Raw genomic sequence first — 22097 nt, 5'->3', positions numbered from 1 at the left:
CACTAAATAATTACTAAGACTGCAAGAAATTTTTCAAAATGCCCTTTGTGATATATAAAAATAGAGAAATGTCCAACACTTGTTTCATCAACTTTAAAGGTAACTTTGTATCTCATATTCTATCTGTACACCTACACAGTTCCAAACAAAATACTGCGTTAATCTGGAGTAAACACCACATTAGGATAATAACCTCATAAGACACCTGACAGCTTTAGTCACATACCTTACAGCACAATATTACAAGATATAATGTACACATGGTCAGAGTTACAGCTGCTAAGATTTTTTTCTTATTCACTTATCTTGTCCAAAAGAGGAAGCAATTTCTAAAGATTGTGAAAGGACATTAGCTCATGACTTCCCATCTTTTCAATATATGCTATGCAAGAAGGACATCAGCAACCCTGACTCCATCTTAACGCAGTCTTTTGTGGTGGAATTTCTTCTGGATTTTGTTGGTGGTGGTTTTGTTACTTGTTGTGTTTTGATTTTTTTTTCTTTTCTGGAGTGTTTATGAATTTAAAATAAAGATATTGTAAATGAACTTAGATTTATATTGAGTAAATACTGTCAAATATAAATGCCTGAATTGCTACCTCACAGAAAAGATGGGAAAAGATCTTATGATTAAATTCTAAAAACACCTAATTCTATCTGTCAAACTGTGGGACCAAATTTCTTTTGGCTTCTTGGGGGTTACAGGAAAATTTCAGATCTGAGTCCAGTATTAGATCCTACTAAACCAGCTTTATCTTATTTGTAGCCACTAAATAAATTAGTACAGTGCAAAAATTGGATTTTCACCATTGATCCCACCTTACACAAAGAGAATACTGCTTAGAAATAGAGGTCCAAATCAGATACAGCTCATATTATATGCTCAAAGTAGTAACTGAAGTTAATCAGAAATTGCATTTTAAAGTCCCCAACAGTGGAGACAGTCTGCAATATTGTGATTCTGCCTCAGCATGAAGTGGCTATACATAAAACAGATTCTGAGCCAATACACTGTCAAAAATCCAGCAAAAACAACTGCTGGCCTGTCACCTGCAAAAGAGCAGCCCTGTTTTGACATCGTTTTGGACTTTCTATAGCTTAGACCTTTCTGTGGCTCTTTTTAGAATAAATATGCAGAAAAAATATTTCTACAAAAATTTTGTAGACTTTAATAGGAGTAGTGCTTCAAAGCACACCATTACACTTACCACTTACCATATGCAAAACTTACTTATCAGGGGAAAAATGTTACAATTAGAGCTAAAGGTTTCGGAATGATCATTTTTATATTGTTTTCTGGAGTCACTGACAAAGACCACAAAATTAAAATCAGACTGCCCCTTCATATCAATTTGAGAAAAAATATTCTTGTGATGGATTACACCAATGGATTACATTCTCACCAAATGTATTTCCAGCACAGTATTTATTGCCTACTTTTGGTCACTGCTACGTTTTTTTTTTTGTTGTTTGTTTGTTTGTTTTTTGTTTTTTTTTTTTATCAATTTCCTTCTTAAAAAGATAAGAGTCCAATGTATGTCTTTCACAAATCATTGCACTGAAGGAATATCTATAACAAGGCTTTTCTTTGTCCAATATGCTCGTAGCAGCCAGTTGCATGCTATGGATGAACGGCAGACCTGAAGGCGATGTTGCCATTTTTGCAGGAGCTAGTGTATGGAAACTTAACACATCTCAGTTACTAAAGAAATTTGTTACGTATTTGTTTCTCGGTCTGTACACCTCTGGGTCCAAAATACAAACATGATCAAATACTGTAGTGAGATTTCAGCTGAAAACTGAACTGTAGATTACAGAAGCTAAATCTAAAATCACAACCTTTAAAGAGACTGAACTGAAAAAATATTTACCAAGTCTCAAAGGGTAAAGTGCATTGCAACTACATCTACTTCAAGGGGCATAACATAAAGAAATAAAAAAGAATGCTAAAGATGAGCAGTGCAGGTAACAGGGACTAACCAGTGTGTTTGCAACAAGAAAGCATTATCCCGTCTGTAGAGTAACAGAGGGTTTAAAAAAAAAAAAAAGTCCTAGAAAATATGGTACCAGATTGGTTAATACAATTAAGGCTACAGAAGGTTTTTGCTTAATTCTGCTTGGTGCATATTTCATTTAGAATATTAATAAAAATGCCAAGACTATGCATTCAGAAATCATGGAAGATGAAACCTCGAGATGTTCTGAATTCTGGGGGCCACAGCTAAGAAAAGGGCCGAAATGATGTATCATGAAACTTGCAACATAAAAAAAGAAAAAATTTACTCAGACCATCTGAGTATCTGAGACTATTCAGGATACATGTATGGGACAGTGCACCAGAACTAAAGGGGGATATGTTTCCTTTAATTCTGGTGAGCCACTTAAGATCTATCCTCTGTTTCCCTATTTATCAATTAAGACTATTATCTCCCTGCCTCACAGGAATGTTTTAAGGGTTTAGTTAACCAGTATTCATGAGACACCTGTACGATACAGATGAGGACCAAATATTTCTAGGCAGCTAGCTAGATCAAACACGTTTACCTCAAAACACATGTTGAAGCATTAGGCTGGCTCGCATGTTTAAGTGAACTTGAATTCATGTTCTTAAACTAAGAACAAGAATCACACCAGTATCATCAGCTGGTAAATATTTTGCAACACCTGGTAATTTCTCTTCAGTACAAAACTTCCTTGGCATAAGGCGAAGCAATGGCAAAGATGTGAAGGAGCATTAACACTGCAGACCTGTAAAGATCTCTACCTACACGGTAGCCTTTACCTCCTTGAGTACCAAGTTCTCCCCACAAGTCAACAAGTCTATCACATGAGTATGCATAGGTTGACAGTGAGATCATTAATGAGTTATTATTATTTGTCTCATTTAAGTTCCTCGTAATGGTCTCAACAACTCCCATCTCTTACTTCTGTACATTCTGTTCTTTGTGCATCTGGTATTTCAGTACCATACAGTCTGTAAAGTTTTTCAGAGTTAAAAGGCTGCCTGATTTCCCTTAATCATGTGGCAAGAAACACGGACTTCAGGTGCTACCACTGCTGCCGCTACTAAATTGAGAGAAGCACAGAGAAAACGTTAACAAAGGAACAGGGATACACTCCAATTTAAAAACCTGAAAATATATATATATATTTAATAAAACTTAAATTTAAATATTGCATGAAGACCCTTATTTCTTTTCCAGATCTTCAGATGGCTTTTCTTGCATGTTTTTCCTCACACAGTTCAAGGGTTATTTTACATCGCACCAGTTCACAAGTGTCAGTTCCTTTGCAATCACAGGCTCAAGAGTAATCTCTTCTGCTGCCAGTACCAAGGTGCACCTGCAATACTGCCAGAATTCTAAAATTATTCAGAGTATAAAAAAAAAAAAGAAAAAAGTTCTGCTAAGGGTGCATCTGGCGTACTCAAACGACATTCTACCTGGATGTACCTGTAACACTGAGCAGCTATTATTGTAACCAAGTTCACCAACTGCAAAAGAAGTATGTTCATAGATAATACTACCTTCAGATAATTTACTACATCTCTTTCTAAATTAAAGTATACTATCAACTATGGATGCACATTGCTAGAATGTGCAATTTTCTATGAAGAACTATCAAGTCCAGTACCCTGCCTCCCGTGTAACCTGTGTCTGATGCTTTAGAGGAAGACAATGACTGCATAATAAACCTTTCCAGTTGTGCAATAATGCATGCTGCTGGAGAGCTGGGATATTTCCGTCAGGCATAAAAAAAGTAGAACACTGGACAAAGACAAACATTTGACCTTCAAGAGTCTTTCTTTGTCAAATGCGGAGAGTAAGACAAACACATACACAACCCTGAACAATAATTAAAGCTATGTACAAAATTTTGACTCTTAAGACGTTACGGAACAGATAAAAAGAAGCACAAATGCAAAGAAAGGAAGGCACACTGAACTAAGAAATGACAAAAGAGCCTTAATTCGTATAGCCAACCTGTGAATTCCTTCACAAAAAAAAAAAACCCTAATGAGATTAAAATTCTGTCTGATTTCACAGGGAACTTGATATGCCACTTGGAATTCTCTTCTAGCTGAAGTAGCTTAAGGCTGGGATTAGATGTGTTCATAATGTTGATCAACAAACTTCGATGTGACCTCTTAAACATCACACAACTTAAAACTATCGGGAATTAGATGCCTTCTTACCCACGTGGTCTTTGAAAAAAAAAGAAAAACGACAGAAAAGTGTGGTGCTTATATCCCTTGAGATGAACCAATATATCTGGTGTACATCAAACTGAGTGAATTAATGAATTACATACATTTCAGGAGCCACATCAATGAGGAATGAATGCAGATATGTATCTTGAAAGATTAGGTTTACCTGCTAACAAACACACATATCAAGAGGCTTTAAAAACTGTTATAAATGCCATTAATGACTATAGGCACCAGACCAGAATATTTATAAATTCAAAACTGGCATGTCACTCAGACTCTAATCAATTTAAAGAGGCACTGTGAAAGGTGGTGATGCTGCTATGCAGTAATTACTACTACTGTAGAATGAAATAGTGTTACCTAAATGAATACTTGCTCTACATTAATTCCCTTTAGTTAGACAAGTACATGAAATATGCAGAAAAAGTTCTATTAGTCTATAAAAGGCGTTAGTGTTAAGAAATGCAAAGTACTTGCATCTTCAATTTTATAAACTTCACAAAAGGTGCAAATGATTTAATGCTTCCCAGGCTCACATAGGCAGGTCAGTACTGTTATGTCTAGTTTTCCTAGAAGTACCATCATCTCGGGGCAGTGCTTTTTGCAAGCTTGACATAGCAGCAGTTCGTTCAATGTCTATCACAGCATACAGCTCTGTGCGCCTGGTTGGAGTTTGCGGAAGTGGAGTGGTGGGGGTTTTTGGAGTCTGAGGGTTGTCGGAGTCACTACCACCTTCCAAGTCAACCTGTATATAGTTGAGCTGCCTGTGTTCTAAACTTGGACGCCTAATGTCAAAGTTAAAGACTGTGGGGGTACAGTCCCGACGTCGCGTAAATTCTATTTTATGAGCACTTGCTGGTACTGTTACATTCTCCGTATTGACATAATTATGCATTGGATCTAGGTTATTGTGGTAGCCATTCAAAGATGGGGTCTTTGGTCCTAAACTGTCATCTTCATCTCTACTCAGCTTGCGGGCTTCCCAAACAGGAGGCAAGGATGGCAAGTTCTCATAGTTCAACAGCGCAGTTCTCCTCTGAGCAGAGTTGTTAATGTTCTGGGTATCTGAGGTACTGGTTGATGTCAAACGACCTCTTCTGACCCCTGAGGCACTAGGGATTGATAGCCTATTTATATTTTCGTACACCAATTTGTTACCAGATGGCGTTTCTCTACGTTCATCACTGTCGTATCCAGTGTCCCATTCAGTGTTGTTTGTGCTGCTGCCGCTAACTTGGTCTCTCCCAAGTTGCTCCAGTTTCTCTCTTTCCATTAACTGCCTTTGAACAGGTGTTGGTCCTAAAACAAACTTGACTCCTTCAGGCTCCAGGAGAACCTGAGCATCTCTGTCATCAGTACAAATCTGATCTTCTTTCACTTTCGTTGTTTCAGTGTTTGAAAGCTTCGATTCCAGTGGCGCATGCACACTTGATCTATTTTTTCTCTCCTCTTGTACCCCAGTAGTGTTGACGTAAGTGTGCACCTGAAAGGAAGAAAAATTCAAATTCTAGTTGCACATTTTCATTTCTTAATTTCATTCCTTCCCAACTCCCCCCTTTTCTGATCAAAATACCTGAGAACCAAATATCACGATGGCAACTGTTTTGGAGCAAAGCTCCTCTTTCTCACATTTCACTGAGCTGTGCTCAACTTTCTTTTTTGGTTTTGTTGTTGGTTTTGTCAATGTTACTTTAAATAAAATTAGAGGTATTCGAGACAGACAAAATAGTAACATTTACATTTCAAATTAATGATTGTTTTGATTTGATCTTTCATCTCAGTTGTGCTCTAGTTGCTGCTTTCCAGGTTCTATTCAAACTCCGCTCTGGTTTCTTAAACTCAGTTCATTAGCTCACTTGGAGAAATCAGTGAGGCAGAGTTCTGCTTTGATCTCCCTTACCGTGAAAACAACCAACAGTTCCAGATTTGCTTTGGCTTAATTTGCAGCATGGAAGTTACAAAGACAAAGGAAATTTATTGCCCGTTTAAAATCAGGACCACGCCTTCTGTGTACCACTCAACCACTGAGAAGAGAGGTTGGCTCTGCTGGAAGAACAATTCATTCTGTCTTCAGGAACCAACAGCCTTCTAACACCAGAAGCTAAACAAAAACATACACTTCCACGTGACCTGTGGCACTCGGGATTAAAAATAAGCCGTTAACACCAGATGCCACCAAGGCAGGGAGGGATACACCACTGGTTTATCCCTCCAAGTTCCCACAGTGGATCAACATGAGGCTGAAAGGGAAAGGCTGCAGGAAAGAATGGCATCTCCACATTTACACTCTGTCTGCACGCCCAAATAGCAGAGTATTTGACAGCAGAACTCATCCAGTCTTCACAACTTCAAGCTCTACAAACTGCAGTGCTATTTACAGCTTACTTGACTCCTCGCTGGTTCTTTAAACTGATTTAGTCTGCAGTAACTCCAGCAACAACATCTGGACTCTTCTGTGCTGGCTTCTACCAAATGCCTTCCCAAAAGATTCTACACTGATCTCTGTTTTTGTTACCTTCTCTGGTTTTCAACGCTGTTTCTCATCACACATAACAATCTTCTGAAGCCAGATTACATTTTACTAAATTTGACTAACGTTTTCATCAGCAACAGGAAGGATGAGATAGAACACACCTTCAGAAAGTTTTCAGGTTTTCCCAGATTGGTAGGGATTCCCGCTGAGGAGGATCTCAGCAGCCTGGAGAACTGACCTCACATAAGCCTCATGGAGCTCAGCAAGGCAACCTTAAAGCCCAGAGCCAGGCACGGAATAACACTGACAGTACAGGCTGGGCACCAACTGACTTGAAAACAGCCTTGCAGAAGAGCACCAGGGATCCAGGTTGAAGGTGAGCCAGCAGTGGGCCTTTGCAGCAAGGAATACCAAATGCCAATTGGTTTGTGTCAGTAAAAGCACAGCCAGTAGGTTAAGGAAAGTGGTAATTATCCTCAATTCAGTACTGCTGATACTGAATCTGGAGTAATGGGCTCCGAGTACAGGAAAAACATCATCGTACGGGAGCGAGTCCAGAGGGGCTGGAACAAGTGATATACAAGGAGAAGCTGAGAGAGACAACTCTCTTCAGTCGTAAGAGAAGATTAAGAAGCAATTTAATAGTCACTTTCAAATACTTTTAGACATTTAAAAGGAATATAGAGCCAGACCCTTTCTGGAGATGTTCACCAGAAGGATAAGGGGCAATAGACACCAGCTGTAACAGGAAAAAAAGTGATTACATATTAGGGAAAAATGCTTTCAGAATAAAGGTGGTCAAATGCAGGAACACGGCTCAGAGACACTGCAGGATCGCCTTGCATGTACTATTCAAAGCACAACAAACAAGGCTCTGTGCAGTCTCTCCTCTAACTTCACAAGCAGACCTAGAGAACTGTAGAGGTTGCTTTTAACCTCATTTTAGTATGATTTTCCAAATAGAAGACTTGCACGTAAATAAGTTTTTGACCAAGATCTCTCATTGTAAAGTCCAACTTAGGTGTTTAAAATTAGCTTCTGAAACTTTTGAAAAGAGCATAGGGAAATATATTTACATACAAATAAAGACATAGTAAGTACAAAAATTTTAAGTAGTTACACTTCCTCAGTGATCTGTCCTACCAAGCATCATAAAGAGGCAAAACAAGTACTTTTTCTAAGTAGTAGCTCAGGTGTGGTAGAAATACATTATACCTAACTCTGAAAAACTCAAAAATGAAAACACAAGGCTATGGAATTCACAGTGAAAAACCCTGAACTGAAGTTGAGCCTGAATTGGGGGGTGCGTGGGGGAGAATATACCCACTTGTTCCTCTGCTACAAGTAGAGGATGTGTTGATTCTTCACCGACAGAGGGGAGGCGTGCACTTCCGACGGAAGGATGCCTGCTGGAAGGATGTGATGAAGCATCTCCAAAAGATGGGTATCTGGGATAGCCGTTAGGTAAACTTTGTGCATTGAACCCAGGAGCTGATTCGAGTAGAAAATAAGCAAAACCATATTAAAATTGAACATTTTACTGTATATGAGTAGTATGTTTTATGTATTTATCTTCAATTTTCACAAGAAGTCAAAATATGTAAAACAGTTTAAATATTCACAAGACAATTTTGCTGGGGGAGGTATGGGGGTTAGGGAAAGCAAATTGCCAAGTAGAGCATCCCAGTATTTACTGGGGAACACGTCTGAAGTAACCACTGAAGTCTAGGTGTATAACCACAGCTTTCTCAATAAACTCCCTGTCCAGCTCCTTTTGCTACCATTTACAACAAATACCCCTTTAAAAAGGGGTGCGGGGGGGGAAATGGACAGATGATGACTTCTTTATTTAAGCTTTTGTTTCTCTGAACTCATCAGCAATATGTAATTTCTAGTGTCAGATGTCTTGGTATCTGCCTGGGATTACCTAAAATCTCCCAGCAGTTTTGATAAGACTTCACTCTATCCATCCATACCCACGGCAAAAGATTTCAAGTCCCCTGTAGATGTGATGTTACCATTACCTTTTTCCTAACAAAAAGGTTGGAGCACTGCCTAAAATTAAAATTTCTCAGAAATGCTAAAAGTAAAATATGGTGATGTATAATAAAACAACTGAATTAAGTATATGGTTAAACAGTGCTCTTGTGCAAAAACTAAGTTCCCAAAGCTTACTCCTTAAAGCTGAAGAACTTGTCTACAAACATTTTGCTCCCAGGACTTGAGATTCTGGAAAGCGAATCCTCAGCAAGCACCTCAAAAGAATTCATTGCTGGTAATTAACCTCCTAGCTGAAAATAGCATTTAATTTGCATTAAATCTTTAAGTAATTAAAAAAAAAAAAAAAGTCTATTTTAAAGCTAAGCACCACATTAAATTCAGGTTTGTCATTTGACAGTATAACCATACTTACTGGTAGGCGTTCGAGGGGTTCTTGGAGCTTCCAACTCAGTTTGATGGTTATTCCTTTCTACTACTGGTTCTTCTACCACATTTATGCTATTATTCTGCATTATCTCTTGCAACATATTAAATAGCTCTTCTGCACGGGCACATTTAAAGGCAAAGATTCCTATAAATACACAAGAAAAAAAATCAAAATCCTTTTTAAGAAACATGCCTTAGAATACATATAGCTTTCAGGTAATAAAACTGGAATCCACATAACGAATACCTGTTGAAGAAGCAAAAAAGTTAAGAAATCTTTATTGTACAGAACACATACAAATACAGCGAGACCCTTTCAAGTGTTTATCTGATAGAATAATTTTCCCATGCACCAGAAGTTAAATTGGAACAGAAAACTGGTTCAGTTAAAACCAAAAGTAAGTTCTGAGTGCTAAATGAGGAATAAAAAAAAAAACAACACACAAATAGCAAGTTGCGTTTTTGTCTAAGTGGATAAAAAGGGTACCTGTTAAATTAAAAATAATACACTAAATGAAATTACTGTGGTGCTACAAGGTTACATTTCTTAAGCCAGATTTCTGTTAAAGTGCCATAAGAATAAGATACCAGCACAACAGGAAAGAAGGATTCAAACATTGCACAGAAGTTTTTTGGTTTTTTTTTAAGAAGATTAAAATAAAAAGCTAGTAAGACAAACTGTGTGAAACAGACAGTAACAAACCAATTGTCTTAGGCTAAAGGATAGACACAGAGCACAAAGTTAGCAGCAATACCGTGTATTTGGAGTGTGTATTGTGCCACTTTGCTTTTAAACAGCAGGGAGCGCCCCAACTTACCCTCACAAGCAAAGTCCCAGCTTTGGATTATTCTTCCATTGAAAGCATGAAGTTAAAGTTGACATGCTTGTTAAACGTGGGTGCAGGTGCTCGTTTTTTAAAATGAGTATCACAGTCTTAAAATTACACTCTTTACTAAAAACTACCTACCTACAATGCTATTTCTGTAAGTGCAATTATGTCAATATGCTGGCAATTACTATCATCACTTTATTTACGGACACGGAACTGAGAAAGATCAGAATTATCAGAAACACTCCGCATGGCAGAAGCTCACAAAACCTAGCTGGGAACAACAAACGAGGAATGATGCTGAGAGGAATGATGATCAACAACTGATATTCGGCTGGTGCAAGCTTCATGCTTGCAACACAGCAGCTGTAGAGCTGCTTCTACTACTTTTACCTAACCAATAATCCAGCTCAAGTACAATAGCCTATATTTAATTTTTCCTGTATTTCCAGAAACTCACACTGGATCCTTAAACCTTTAAACTTTTATTAAAAAAAAAAAAAAAAAAAAAAAAAAAACAACTCCTAGCTGCCTGTGTCCCCTCTCTTTAAAAAAAGTGCTTCCAAATTGCTAATTCTTTAAAATACGAGGCAAGCTGAATTGGCACTAAAAGTGCAAGCAAAAGTAACTTTGTGGAACCTTGATTTTTTATTAAATACAATTGTAATAAGTACAATATAATCTGTGCTGTATATAGCACGGAAACAGTAATTCCTCTAATTTTTCTATCCTGAATTATCTATTAGCTGTGCTCCCAAAACATATCTTCAAGGATTTCAATATGTCACACAAACTCTGTGTTTTACCACCAGTGCATTCTGACAATATATCAATATATAACATCTGAGATTAAGTGGAAAACTACAAACAAGAATACTGATTAATTCAATCAGTTGTAGGGCATTATTCAGGATATTCTCAAATGAAAAACTTCTTGGTCGTCTCACCAGCTGAAGATGAAGTTTTGCAACTGTGCCCACAAATACTACTGTAAGTCTCAGGAACAATGCTCCATTGCAAAATGGCAGCAGAGAGAACATTTTTTGCCAATTTCTTTTTTCTCAATATTCACAGTATTTAATATTACGTAAGGAAGGCAAGAAACAAAAGAGGGAAGAAAGGGTTGCTGCTCACACAGTCTGCTTAATCTTCCTTATTTAAAAAAAAAAAAAAGGAAATTAGGAGGGAGGTGGGAAGTCAATTAGAGTCAGTGGGAAATCTTGGCTGTGGAAAAGAACCTTCAAAATTGTCTTTTCAATTTAATTTTATTATTATTTATTTTACACGTTTAAAAGAAACAGCAAATTAAACCTGCAAAAATCAAAGTGTGTTTTTTGCAAAACAAAAGATCATGATTTTCTCCGTAGAAGTCAGAAAATTCAGTTTAATATGCAGTAGACTGTAACATTTGAAAACATCTCTATTTCTTATTAGCAGCTGAATCAAGAATGCTTTCTTAATTCTTCTTGTAAAATAACTACCTGCCCTTACCTCTGCTTGGACAATGAAGATTGACCAAATTTGTTTATGATCAAGTTCTTTCATGTTCCTGATTTTTTACAGTGAAGTTAAAAAATATTTTGTAATTGCAAATATTGTTATTTATTAAAAAAAAAAGAAAAGTAAATGCTAAAAGTAAATGCTAAAAATCTGTAAGAAAATAAAAATGCAACTGAATTTCACAACATACCAATACATAAGAATTTCAAGTACATAGAGCTGCATCATGACAGGAAGATGGAAAATGAGGCGCAGAGCTCAACCAGCACAAGTTGTTGCACCACTGGGGACTGCTGTGGTGAACAGAGATTGAAAAGCCTCTTAGCCAAAGCCAGGGATGACCTGGCAACTGGAAAGGTAGCTGTCCTTCTGATTAAAGCCACACAGAAAGTAACTAAGCATAGCTGGAGTCTGCATTCTGAATATAAAAATTTCTAAAAATTTGAGAATGATGTCCTTGAAATAAATCGGCAGTGTTTGTTTCAGGAAGAGAATGAAACAAGTGTGTTAGTGAAGACCACAAGTGGGTACGGACGTAAAAATAGTGAAAACTCTGAATTCTGAGAAGATTCCCCCATAGTTCCAGGTTTCACCACCCTTCCTTGAAAGTCAAGTCAACCTCTGAGATGGAAGAATTTCCCTGTCAAAACCACTCTCTGAGTTGACCAGAACTATCAACGCATACAGCCACAGAATACTCCAGATCAAAATCTATAAGCAACTCAAACCCTCTTTTTGCCATACGAACATCCAACTTACTTTTTTCCAGAACCTGCATTCATATATAAAACTACATCTTTTATAACCCTTGCCAAAGGTCAAGGAAGTACACATTAAATAAATTAATAAACAAATCTCCCAACATCAAATTACTTTCTAAACATCTTTGTGTACAAAAATTCCACATACCTTGTCCAGTTTGACACCTTCGACCACTTTCAAAAGAGAAAAGATTTGAGTCATAGCCATAGCGACGGAGACAGAGGTAGTGCCATTTTACAGAGTCCCTTTTGCGGGTGTACAAAATTAGTTCTGTATCTGTAAGTTCCATTATGCCAGAACCCAGCTCATTACCATCATCATCCACGTTAATAACCTGCAAAAAGGAAGTTCAACAGCATCAGGTAAGCATTCTTTTGAGCACCAGTACTACTACTGTGATCTTAATGTTTCACTAATGCACTCCCATCTGCTCCATCATAGGTGTTATGATCCTTGAGGTAAAAGTTTAAAAAAACCTCACCAAACCAGTTCCTTTGCTCCTCCAGCCCAGAATTAAAATAATACATATTTAACAGCAGTGAGTGAGACTAAATAACATCATTGCAAAATCCGTGGTGATATTTAAAATAAGAGATTTGTAAGTTTAATGATTTTTTAAAACTGACTGTATGTACATATTCTAGTATTTCCACATAGATAAGGCATACCTCAGATAATGAAATCGTTCAGAGCACTGTTTCAAAAAAAGATTATTTGCTTTGTCATATAACCCCACTTACAGTTGGGAAAAGGAATGAAAAAGGAGACGGGGCTCTAAGATAAAGCTACCTTCACATACCTGTAGGGCCTTGCACTGTGCTGAATCGCCAGACTGGTCTGGATTTTTTTTCCTGCCTTTTTAATGTCAACAAATAATTCAAATACCCTGTGGTTATCTTGTGTGAAAACATGATGCATATAAAGCTTATACTCTTATTCCTTCTGCCTTTACACCAGTTGGAGGTCTTCTGCATCCCTTAAGGAATCCTGACATGTATTTTCCCCCAGATGCGTTTTATCTCACAACGCTGCTTTCAGTGGGATTCCTTCTTACTCAATAAAAAGGCTACAAAAAGAGCTTCCCTATGGTATCAATTAATGTTACTCCTTAAAGAGCCGTTTTCAACTTGAAAACTAGTCATTTAAAAAGAATTAAGAATAGTTTCATCTGCCACTGAAGCCTATGCCAAATGTCTTCATTTTGCAAACTACATTCTTTCATCTTCTCCCCCCTGCTGCTCAATCAGAGACCCACACGAACAATAGAGAGATGCTACGAGGAGAAAAGGAGGAACTAGCTGCAAAAAGCTAAGTCAAACGCATCAAAAGCAAGAACACAAAAATATTTTATCCTTCAGCTCTTTGTACTGATAATATTAAATATTTCCAGAATTTCCCATGGTTTTCAAGCTCATTTCAGGGTTGCCCTCAGGCAGTGCATGAATCATTTTTCACTATGGAAGCGTTGCATTCCTTTGCCAGCTCACGGAGACAGTTTGGAGCACAGAAGCAGAGCCGAGCTGTGTGACTACGCAAAGGTATGTTTACTTAAAGGCACTGACTTCAGCAGCTTCACGTTAAGCACAGGAACAAGTGTTCACAAGCTTATAAATTCCAGGGGTATAAGGGACAGAAGCACGTATAGAAATGAAGTTTATTCAAGTGAAGGAAAAAAAGTTCTCCAAAATGATATAATCAACAGTGATCTTCAACTAAAATCAGCGGTCCTAACGCCTTCCATTGCTGACCCCACCTCCAGGTTCATAGCCACAGCTCTCCAGCAGCTCTTCCATTATGCCTGTGACCCCCTCATACGGTCCCAAACCTCCCAGAGGTAACAGCATTTAATTGGGCCCCCAGCTGAAACTGGGACAGACCAAAATCATGGGGCTGCTTCTCCCACCTGAAGATCGAAACTGTCATGACAAAACCCAGCCTAAAGAATTCCTGTCACTGCCAGTAAGAAAGGAGTCTCAAAGGGAAAAAAAAAAAGAGAAACCTGCAGCCAGACACCTGCAGGTCTGTAATGGTTTAACCGTTGGGTAATTCTCTCCCTATTTTCGTTTAAGTATTTTCCATCACAGACTTACCCCGCAAGAAAACAACAAAATAATTCACGGCATACCACACCAGGTGCTTACCTTAAACTTGTTTCGATGGTTATCTGGGACAGTTTCTTTATCTGGACAGCTACAACAGCTACCCATGACTTCTTTAGAAGACCATGTGATCTCTAAATTAAAAAGAAAAAAGCAAACCACAACCAAACACGGTGATCACTTAGTTGAAGTAAAAATAGAGCATCATCAACACAACAACACAATTCAAATTTCTGCCTGGATTACAAATTTTCATGATTATTTTTGCAGTCAGAAATAATAAAAAATAATATCTAAGAGCTGTGTTAAATTTGGCATTGAGAAGTGACTGCACAAAGCCCTGGAAGACCTACCAACAATTCCACTCGATGTCACTACCAAACAGACCCACTGAACTTGATTGAGCCTCTCACCTTAGTTCCTGTAGTAGCATTTGAGGGAAATAAAAAAAGAAAGGAAAAGAACAAATGCATTGGTTGCAATTCTCTCTCCTAAACCAAGGTCTTTATGGAAGGCACTACCTGGATCCCAGCTCCACCTAAACGAGCACTCTCCAGCCTGCTGCTGAGCACAGCCCTGGCTGACTCCGTCCCAGCCCAGGGCTGCAGGTTACCAGGCAGAGGCAACACAAAGAGCCCGCAGGGCAATCCTGAAAAGCTGCCCTGCTTTGGGCAGCTCCAGCGCCCACGTTCAATAGGGGGTGGAGGCACGCGGGGCCTGGAGGCAGCCCTCTGCTCAGCTTCTGTGCTCACAGTTTGAAGCACTTCCCATGTAGCAAAGGACATACAACTAACGAAAGGCAAGGGAAACAAAGCTCCATGATCAACACAAATATTTTGAAACTAACTTTTAAAATTCGTATTATGTTACCTTTGGATTAAATTATGTTATGCAGCTTACTTACTTGTTAAAAACAACATAATAACTCAACTAACTCCATGGCTAAATTAAGAAAAGAAATATTTTATATTCTTGGTATTTTAACTGAAAAAAATAATGTATGTATGGTAAAGCTTTCACAGAGCAATAGGATAAAAGTGTTACAGAACCAAGCCTCACAACTTTCTTCTCCTATCACCTCACTACAGATCAATCTTAAACTCTTAAGAAGGTCAGATAAAAGGAAACTTACCCATTTACACAAGCTGTATATTGGATAAGAACTCAAATTTCCACTACACAAATGAAAAGTGGGTCAAAATCTTAGAAGAGAGCTAGTGAGCAACAACAGGTATGGCATTTGGAGCCAAGAAGAAGCAGGGCAGAACTTCTTCTGACAGAATGGGAAAATCTGACTGCATCTTCGGAAAACTGGGCCTCACTTTCTAGCCAGGCATTTGTGTTAGTGTGCAACAGTACTATCCACTTAGCACTTCAGCCTGCTGAAAAATAAGGTGCAAGGCATACCGTGAAGTTCAGCTAACTATGCTGGACCAGACAGGCCACGCAAAAGCGATATTGCTACCCTAGAGACTGCAGACGTCTGTCAGTGGCCACCAAAGCCCTGCAGAGACGAAATGAAGAACTTAACAGAAAGGCTGACAACGTGGCTTAGATTAATCCAGTAACAAAGAGGCAGACAGCCCGACGTTGTCAAAACTCAATGGATTCTCTGATGTCATTCCTGGCCATAGTGTAAAAACGCGCATTCATTTGCCAGAGCTTTTTTCCCAACCCAACAGCGAACTAGGTTATTGTTTGCTTCTACTACAACAGAAAGAAGCTGTGCTACACACAACTGGTTGGTTGTTCTTGCACAGTGAAGAGAAGCCTTCAATTTTCTTAATCAGTCCAATCAACCTCTCAATTACAGACTGCTTCCAACAGTCTCCATACAGGTATCTTGTTATTAGACTAACTACTCACTTCTTTGCTTAAGCCTTCTGCCCGTTCTGTTCAGAAAGGAAGATACAGAACATCTTCTGGAACTAGTTTCCTACCCTGGCACCCCACTTTGCCTCACTACGTAGATGTTCAGATGTTGGTCTTGTCACTCAATTGACAACGCCCAATTTATTCTGAGATTACACTGCTAAAAGGAGCAACGTGTGAAACAGCTGCAGTGCAGATTAACAACGAATGCAATATAAATTTGCAGCAAAGGTTTTCAAGTTCTGGTCTCTACAGCACTAAATTGCCAAACAGAAGCATTTACTAGCCTTCAAGCACAGATGCTCCCACTTAATAAAGCCCAGTCTTCAATTTCCTCAAAACCTTATGAGAAAGTGGAAATAGAACTAAATAGCAGCACACTGTGACAGTAATGTGACATCCTTTGCACTCACCATAAAGGTAAATCAATAGTAAACTGAATAGACAATAAAAAAATTAACTGCAAAGTAGTTTGGGAGAAGTATATAGAGTGGCAAATAAAAAGATGTAGTACGTGAAGAAGCTACTATGTCTCAAGAAAGACAAAGAAAAGGGATGTAATCAACATTAATCGTAGACACTTGTTATTTCATATCCAATATTTTAATATTAATATTTTGGAATACCGAGAACCATCATGCTTCTTCAAAGCTGAGATGGGAACTAAGGCAATGAGGAAGAAACGAAACAAGCAGGGAGCCGACAACGTTCACATCACTCACCTAGATTTGGCCATTAATATTCCCAGCCTCTGTTGCGGCATCAGGGGTTCTGTCATACTTCAAAGTGTCATGCTGTCTTGTCACAGAACTAAGCATTTGACGTAGAACTAGAAAAGTACATAAAAAAATATTTGTTTGTTTGTATGTTTTCTTGTTTTCAAGACACCAGCTAGTAAACCATCAGAAATACACGTGGCCCTTTTATTTTGGCGTCATTACTTCAAGTGAGGTCTCCACGGTTAGGCTGCCTCTTACAGGGAACCTCAGACCCAGCCTCATCTCTTCGAGCTCCCCGAGCATTTCCATGGCCTACCTGGCAATGTTATCTCCCGTTACCCTCAGCACGTGCCGAAACAAACAAACAGAGGCAAACTCACAATTTCATCCGCTTAAGTCCCTCTTGCTCATCCTACTGACCACACACATATGCCACCTATAACACATCGCCCTTTCTTTGCATCCCTCATGGCTCTTGCTCCACGGCATTCACCATAAATTGCTTGCTTTCACTTTTACTTTTTGCCTGGGTTACCCTCGTACCGGCTGCTGCCCTCTCGCATTTACCCCTGAAAGCTCCACGGCTGCTGCCACCAGGCTGGCGGCTGGCAGCCTCCATCCTCTGTTTGGAAAACTGCTGAAAAACTCTTCACGTTTTCTTTGACACTGCTTCTTCAGCCAACGAGAAGGGCTAAATTCTCACAAAAACACGTTATTTAGCCACTTTCTTACCAGCCTTTCAGGGTGTCTGTGCAAACCACTGCAACCTCTGCCTTACAGTTCAATTAAAAGCATTTTCAGAAGCTAAAGCACCTTTCTTTTTTTGCAAAGCATCAACTGTAATGTAGTCCCAAGCTCACCCCTGGTCCTGGCATCACAGTAACACGGTAACTTATGGGAATGAGTTCCAAAATTGTACAGGTTCAGAAAGTAATTGGACAGACGCAAGGAAGAAAAATCAATAAATATCTCTGTAACGAGCTTTTAAACTCAAGGATGTCCCATTGGGCTCAGAGAGTCTCTGAGCTGCAGATTCGTGGAAGGGCATTAAGGAACGACCATAAAACACTGGTTATTGTTATTCCCTTCCCTATCTATTTCCTACTGACTACTGTAAGAAGCAGGATACTAGACTGATTACTTCAGCCTGACACAAAAAAGCTCTTCTCAGCTGGCGGAAAAGGATGACAAGGACTGAGCATAAATTTTTAAGTACATCGGTCACACAACATTAAAAAAGAAATAGTCTACAACTTGTATTTAAATTGAAACTAAGGCGTAGATTCCACAAAGGCGCGGAAGGACCTTTCTGGGGTGCTCTACGGACACAGAGATTTGCATATACACCACACGGGTTCTCTCCTGTGCCCAAATGGTATTTAGGATCAGGAACTTGCAGCCAGTCACGTACCCTTCATATAATTTATTTGCCCTTTAGCCACAAGCCTTCTTGGTCTTAGCCAAAACTGTATGCAATTGTGTATTCAAGATCAATCCCCGTGCAACACACACAGGCTCTGTGTCTGTGATGGCCCTACCCAATCTGTTCGAGTACACACAGATTTGTAGGTGAGGTCAGATTTTTGTTGACTTTAGCACATCAAACCAGCTCAGCAGAGGGATCAGCAGGTATCTGAGCCAGCTGGGGACAGGATGACAACGGGATGACCTCTGCCAGTGCTCAGAAAACCCAGCCATTTCACTAATACTTCACTTAGTTTAACAAATTAACCCGCTCGAACTTTCAGGAAGGGAGAGAAAACAAAGAAAGCAAACAAAAAAAATTACCCACTATCTCTGGTGGACTGTGTTATCTGTCAAATCTTGTAGGTAGTCGTAAGAATTATATAGAAAACAAACAAAAAATCACATGCAAATCACACTAATGCAGGTGTCTGCGGTGATATTTACCCTGGTATTTTACTAGCAGAGTTTTAAAGGCTTCCCATGGTTTGACTACGTACAGTAGCCTACCCTGCTTTGGTTACACAGGAATTCTTGAATGGCCCAAATGCAGCTTTTAATGGGTAAATGAAAGCACACAGACTTAGAGCACCTACCTTCTTTTAAATGTAAAGCAATACCAGAACTCTCCAGCAAGTTGTTTTCAATTACGAGCTGGGTTTTGCTTAAGAGTTATTTACTCAATTTGGGATTTTCTTAAATCTTCCCAGATTGCAAAATATTTACGCGAACTTCCACACGCGAGGAGAAGTAGGCATTTTCGGTCACAACCATAAAAGTTAATCTTCTCAGTTATGTCTACAATGTCAGGCTTGGGAGCTGTAATTTCCCCTTCACGAAGCATCAGCAGCCACGGGGTGCAGTCATGCAAGGACGGAGAAGGGGCAGGAGAGGATTTTGGGCTTCTTCCCAGCACATCCATCAGCGCATCATGAGGCAAAAATGCCAGGGAAGACAAAGCAAGACCTGCGCTTATTTACATTTACGAACAGGAGGGAAAATTAGGAACTGCCACAAATCCGGTATGACTTATTAATTGGATTAGTACGGTAAGGCACATCTTTTCCTTCATAGAATAAGCAGTCAGTCAGAAACCCTGAAAATTTGAATAACGTTGGCGTTTCAGCAGCCTGTCCTGGGCCGGGAAGGGTCTGAGCAACATGTGCGTTCCCCTTGTGACCTGAAAGCCCCGTGGATGAGCAGCAACCTCCCTCCTCGTGCTCAGGCGGACTGGGAGCCCCACTAAAGTCAGCCGAGTAAAAACCCCGAAGCACAGTGCACTTCAGAAGAGGCAGGGAGAAGCGAAGGCTGGAAACCCATCTCTTGGGTGTGTTTTCTTCCAAGCGGCCTCCCAAAGCCCCGAGCTGCCACGCTGCCAGGCCCTCTGCGTCTCGCTCTCAGCCCCATCGCGTTCCCCATCACCCAACTGGGAAGCCAGTGCCTACTTCTTATATCTTAAAGCATCAGTATCCATTGTTTTCAAAGACTGTTTCTCATTTGGACTGTACAATTTTATTTATTGATTGTTTTATTTTGAATCCCAGCAACTACAACACAGAACACCCCTGTGCTTCTACGTGTATTTCTTACTCGGATTTCAAATGCTTGCTTAAAAAGGCAGAGTAAAAACAAAATATATATTATCAAACTCTCTACATTTAACATCAGTGTTGGTGTTATGACAAAAGCAAACAGAAGTACTGCAAGTTTAGCAGGCATATGGGAACTGCAAACTCATTCAGAGATGAATGGATCGCCATCAGGGGCACTTCACCTTTTTTGTTAATTTCTGTCACAAATTCTCTTTAGCGTGCTAAGTAGAATAATATTTTTCAAATCCTTAATTATTTGTAAAACATGAAACAGCACATGAATTGATGATGCTGCCATGCCTGGCTTCACATGTGTTTTTTCCTCAATAACAATGCAGGATAGCATTATAGCCCAAACTCTGCTGATTCCTAAAACATTTCCCCAAATGTGTCCCGCAACCACTGTCAAGTGTTAGCCATGGTTTAACTCCACTTGAAACAAGCTGGCCAGCACCACCGCTAAAATCATGACAATTCAGACAGCTCAGAAATTAAGTCTAAGATTTTTTCCAGCTGCACCAGCATCATGACACTTGAACGTTTCAGAGCTGCGGAACCCCAGGCTTCTCACAGCTGTTTGCTGTCAAGAACAAACAGAAAGGCTACATTCAATCTGAAGTTTCATTACCACGCTCTTAAAAATACAATTTATATGAATGGTTTTCAACACCTGCTTCTTTCTTAACTCTGTAATTAATGCTCGGATCAATCGAGTAAACAAAAAGAAAAAAAAATGGGATATTAGTTGTACTTGACAGCCTCAGCATAAACCCTGAAGTTTTTTGAGAGGCTCAACAGTGGGAGGGGAGCAGAGGGAACAAGAAACGTACGGGCTGTCTTCTGCACCAAGCCGAGGAAGGTTTCAATTTCATAGCTGACTTCTGGGAAATAAATTCAAGCTATTTTTTGGGGGACAGTTGAATGACAAACATTTATTATAAAAAATGTCAGATATTTTCAAATTCAGTTTTCTTTTTCTTTTTCTTTTAGCTGCAGCATTTTGTTCACAAGCTTTTCTCTATTTAAATTTACCTGCCAAATAATCGTAACAGTGACCAAACAGGAGATGAACCTCCTGCCATTTGGGGCTCTTTTTGGTTTTTAAAAGGTGAAGTTATTTAGTATTATCGGACACATCTCAAGAAAAGAACACGGTAACTTAGAAGTAAGTATTTTGCTGAAACCAGAGTTTATGGGAGCAAAAAAGTTTAGAAATGTGGCTACTGTTTTCCCTTGAAGTTCTTAAGAATCCCGAAAGAACAGACCCCACAAGCTCAAATTCTCCCATGCTTTGACTTACATTTGCCACGTAGAAGATAAGAAAGGGATTTTTTAACTTACGCCTGACTTTCTGTCCTATGGTGATCAGTGCCAGGCATTTTTCATCACAAAGCGCTCTCGTTGCAAGAACGACTGGCACCAGACCACACACCAGAAATACAGAAGTTCGCCTGAAGACTTCCCAAAACCGTGCCCTTCACGGAAACTGTGACCTTGCCGAGAAAATAACCTGTGTGAAGCAGAACAAGCGGTAGGGAAGAGCCGAAGGTCCTCCTCTCACCCCTCTTCGCTTTCCCCCAGGTAGGAGGAAGCAGCCTGAAACTAAAGCAGCAAGTGGGATGCAACTGAATGCTTTTCTTTCTGAAACCCCATCAAGTCTCCACGAAGACAGAAACGAAGCCTGGTGAATTTGCAGCTTACAGGTAGAATTTGCTCTCTGCAGAGAGCTGGCCCAAGCCCAGAGGGGCTCTTTCTGCTGCTGCCTTCAAGTTCAGGAATTGACAGAACTGATGGCAACAAATTATTCGTACCTATGCAAAAATACGTGCAAATTGCTCAGGATTAAGGAAAACTCCCCCTTCTCCCTTCCTCCAAGCATGTTAATATTGTCCCCTCTCATAAAAATCCTTAAAAATTGACCATTGTACTTCTCCAGCTATTAAGATACCTAACACTTACAACCACACCGTGCAGAACAGACCCATTACATTTCTAGCATTTCCCTGTTCTAGACTTTTTAATTTTTAATTTTAAAAGTATCTAGTTCAAGTGGGAGAAAAAAGTAAAAAAGGAAATTCTGTACTGCAGATAGTGCAAAGAAAAGCCTAGGGAGGATGGAGAAAATACTTTTATTACTTCTTTTTAAACA

General features: G+C 39.3%; 1 protein-coding gene across 1 annotated transcript; it reads right to left on the bottom strand.

The window, feature by feature from the left end:
• Positions 1-1320: 1320 nt before the first annotated feature.
• FRS2 (fibroblast growth factor receptor substrate 2) lies at positions 1321-16994 on the bottom strand. The gene is made up of 6 exons (XM_032199235.1): positions 16896-16994; positions 14344-14435; positions 12350-12536; positions 9097-9255; positions 8011-8174; positions 1321-5693 (listed from the first exon to the last, which is right to left on the bottom strand). The coding sequence occupies exons 2-6, from the start codon at positions 14407-14409 to the stop codon at positions 4743-4745; spliced, it is 1527 nt and encodes a 508-aa protein (XP_032055126.1). The 5' UTR covers positions 14410-14435; positions 16896-16994; the 3' UTR covers positions 1321-4742.
• Positions 16995-22097: the final 5103 nt, after the last annotated feature.

Source organism: Aythya fuligula, chromosome 1, assembly GCF_009819795.1.
Source record: "Aythya fuligula isolate bAytFul2 chromosome 1, bAytFul2.pri, whole genome shotgun sequence".
NCBI classification, from domain to species: Eukaryota; Metazoa; Chordata; class Aves; order Anseriformes; family Anatidae; genus Aythya; species Aythya fuligula.
Note: the sequence above shows the minus strand (reverse complement) of the source record. Positions and strands in the feature narration are given on the sequence as shown.

What these genes read in the sequence shown, in the direction of transcription:
- FRS2 (XM_032199235.1), bottom strand. Translation starts at nt 14,409, where the DNA reads ATGGGTAGCTGTTGTAGCTGTCCAGATAAAGAAACTGTCCCAGATAAC. An exon ending in AACCCCTCGAACGCCTACCA is followed by an intron (nt 8,175 to 9,096) that starts GTAAGTATGGTT and finishes TACTCGAATCAG; the next exon opens with CTCCTGGGTTCAATGCACAA. An exon ending in TACTTGTAGCAGAGGAACAA is followed by an intron (nt 5,694 to 8,010) that starts GTGGGTATATTC and finishes TCTTCCTTTCAG; the next exon opens with GTGCACACTTACGTCAACAC.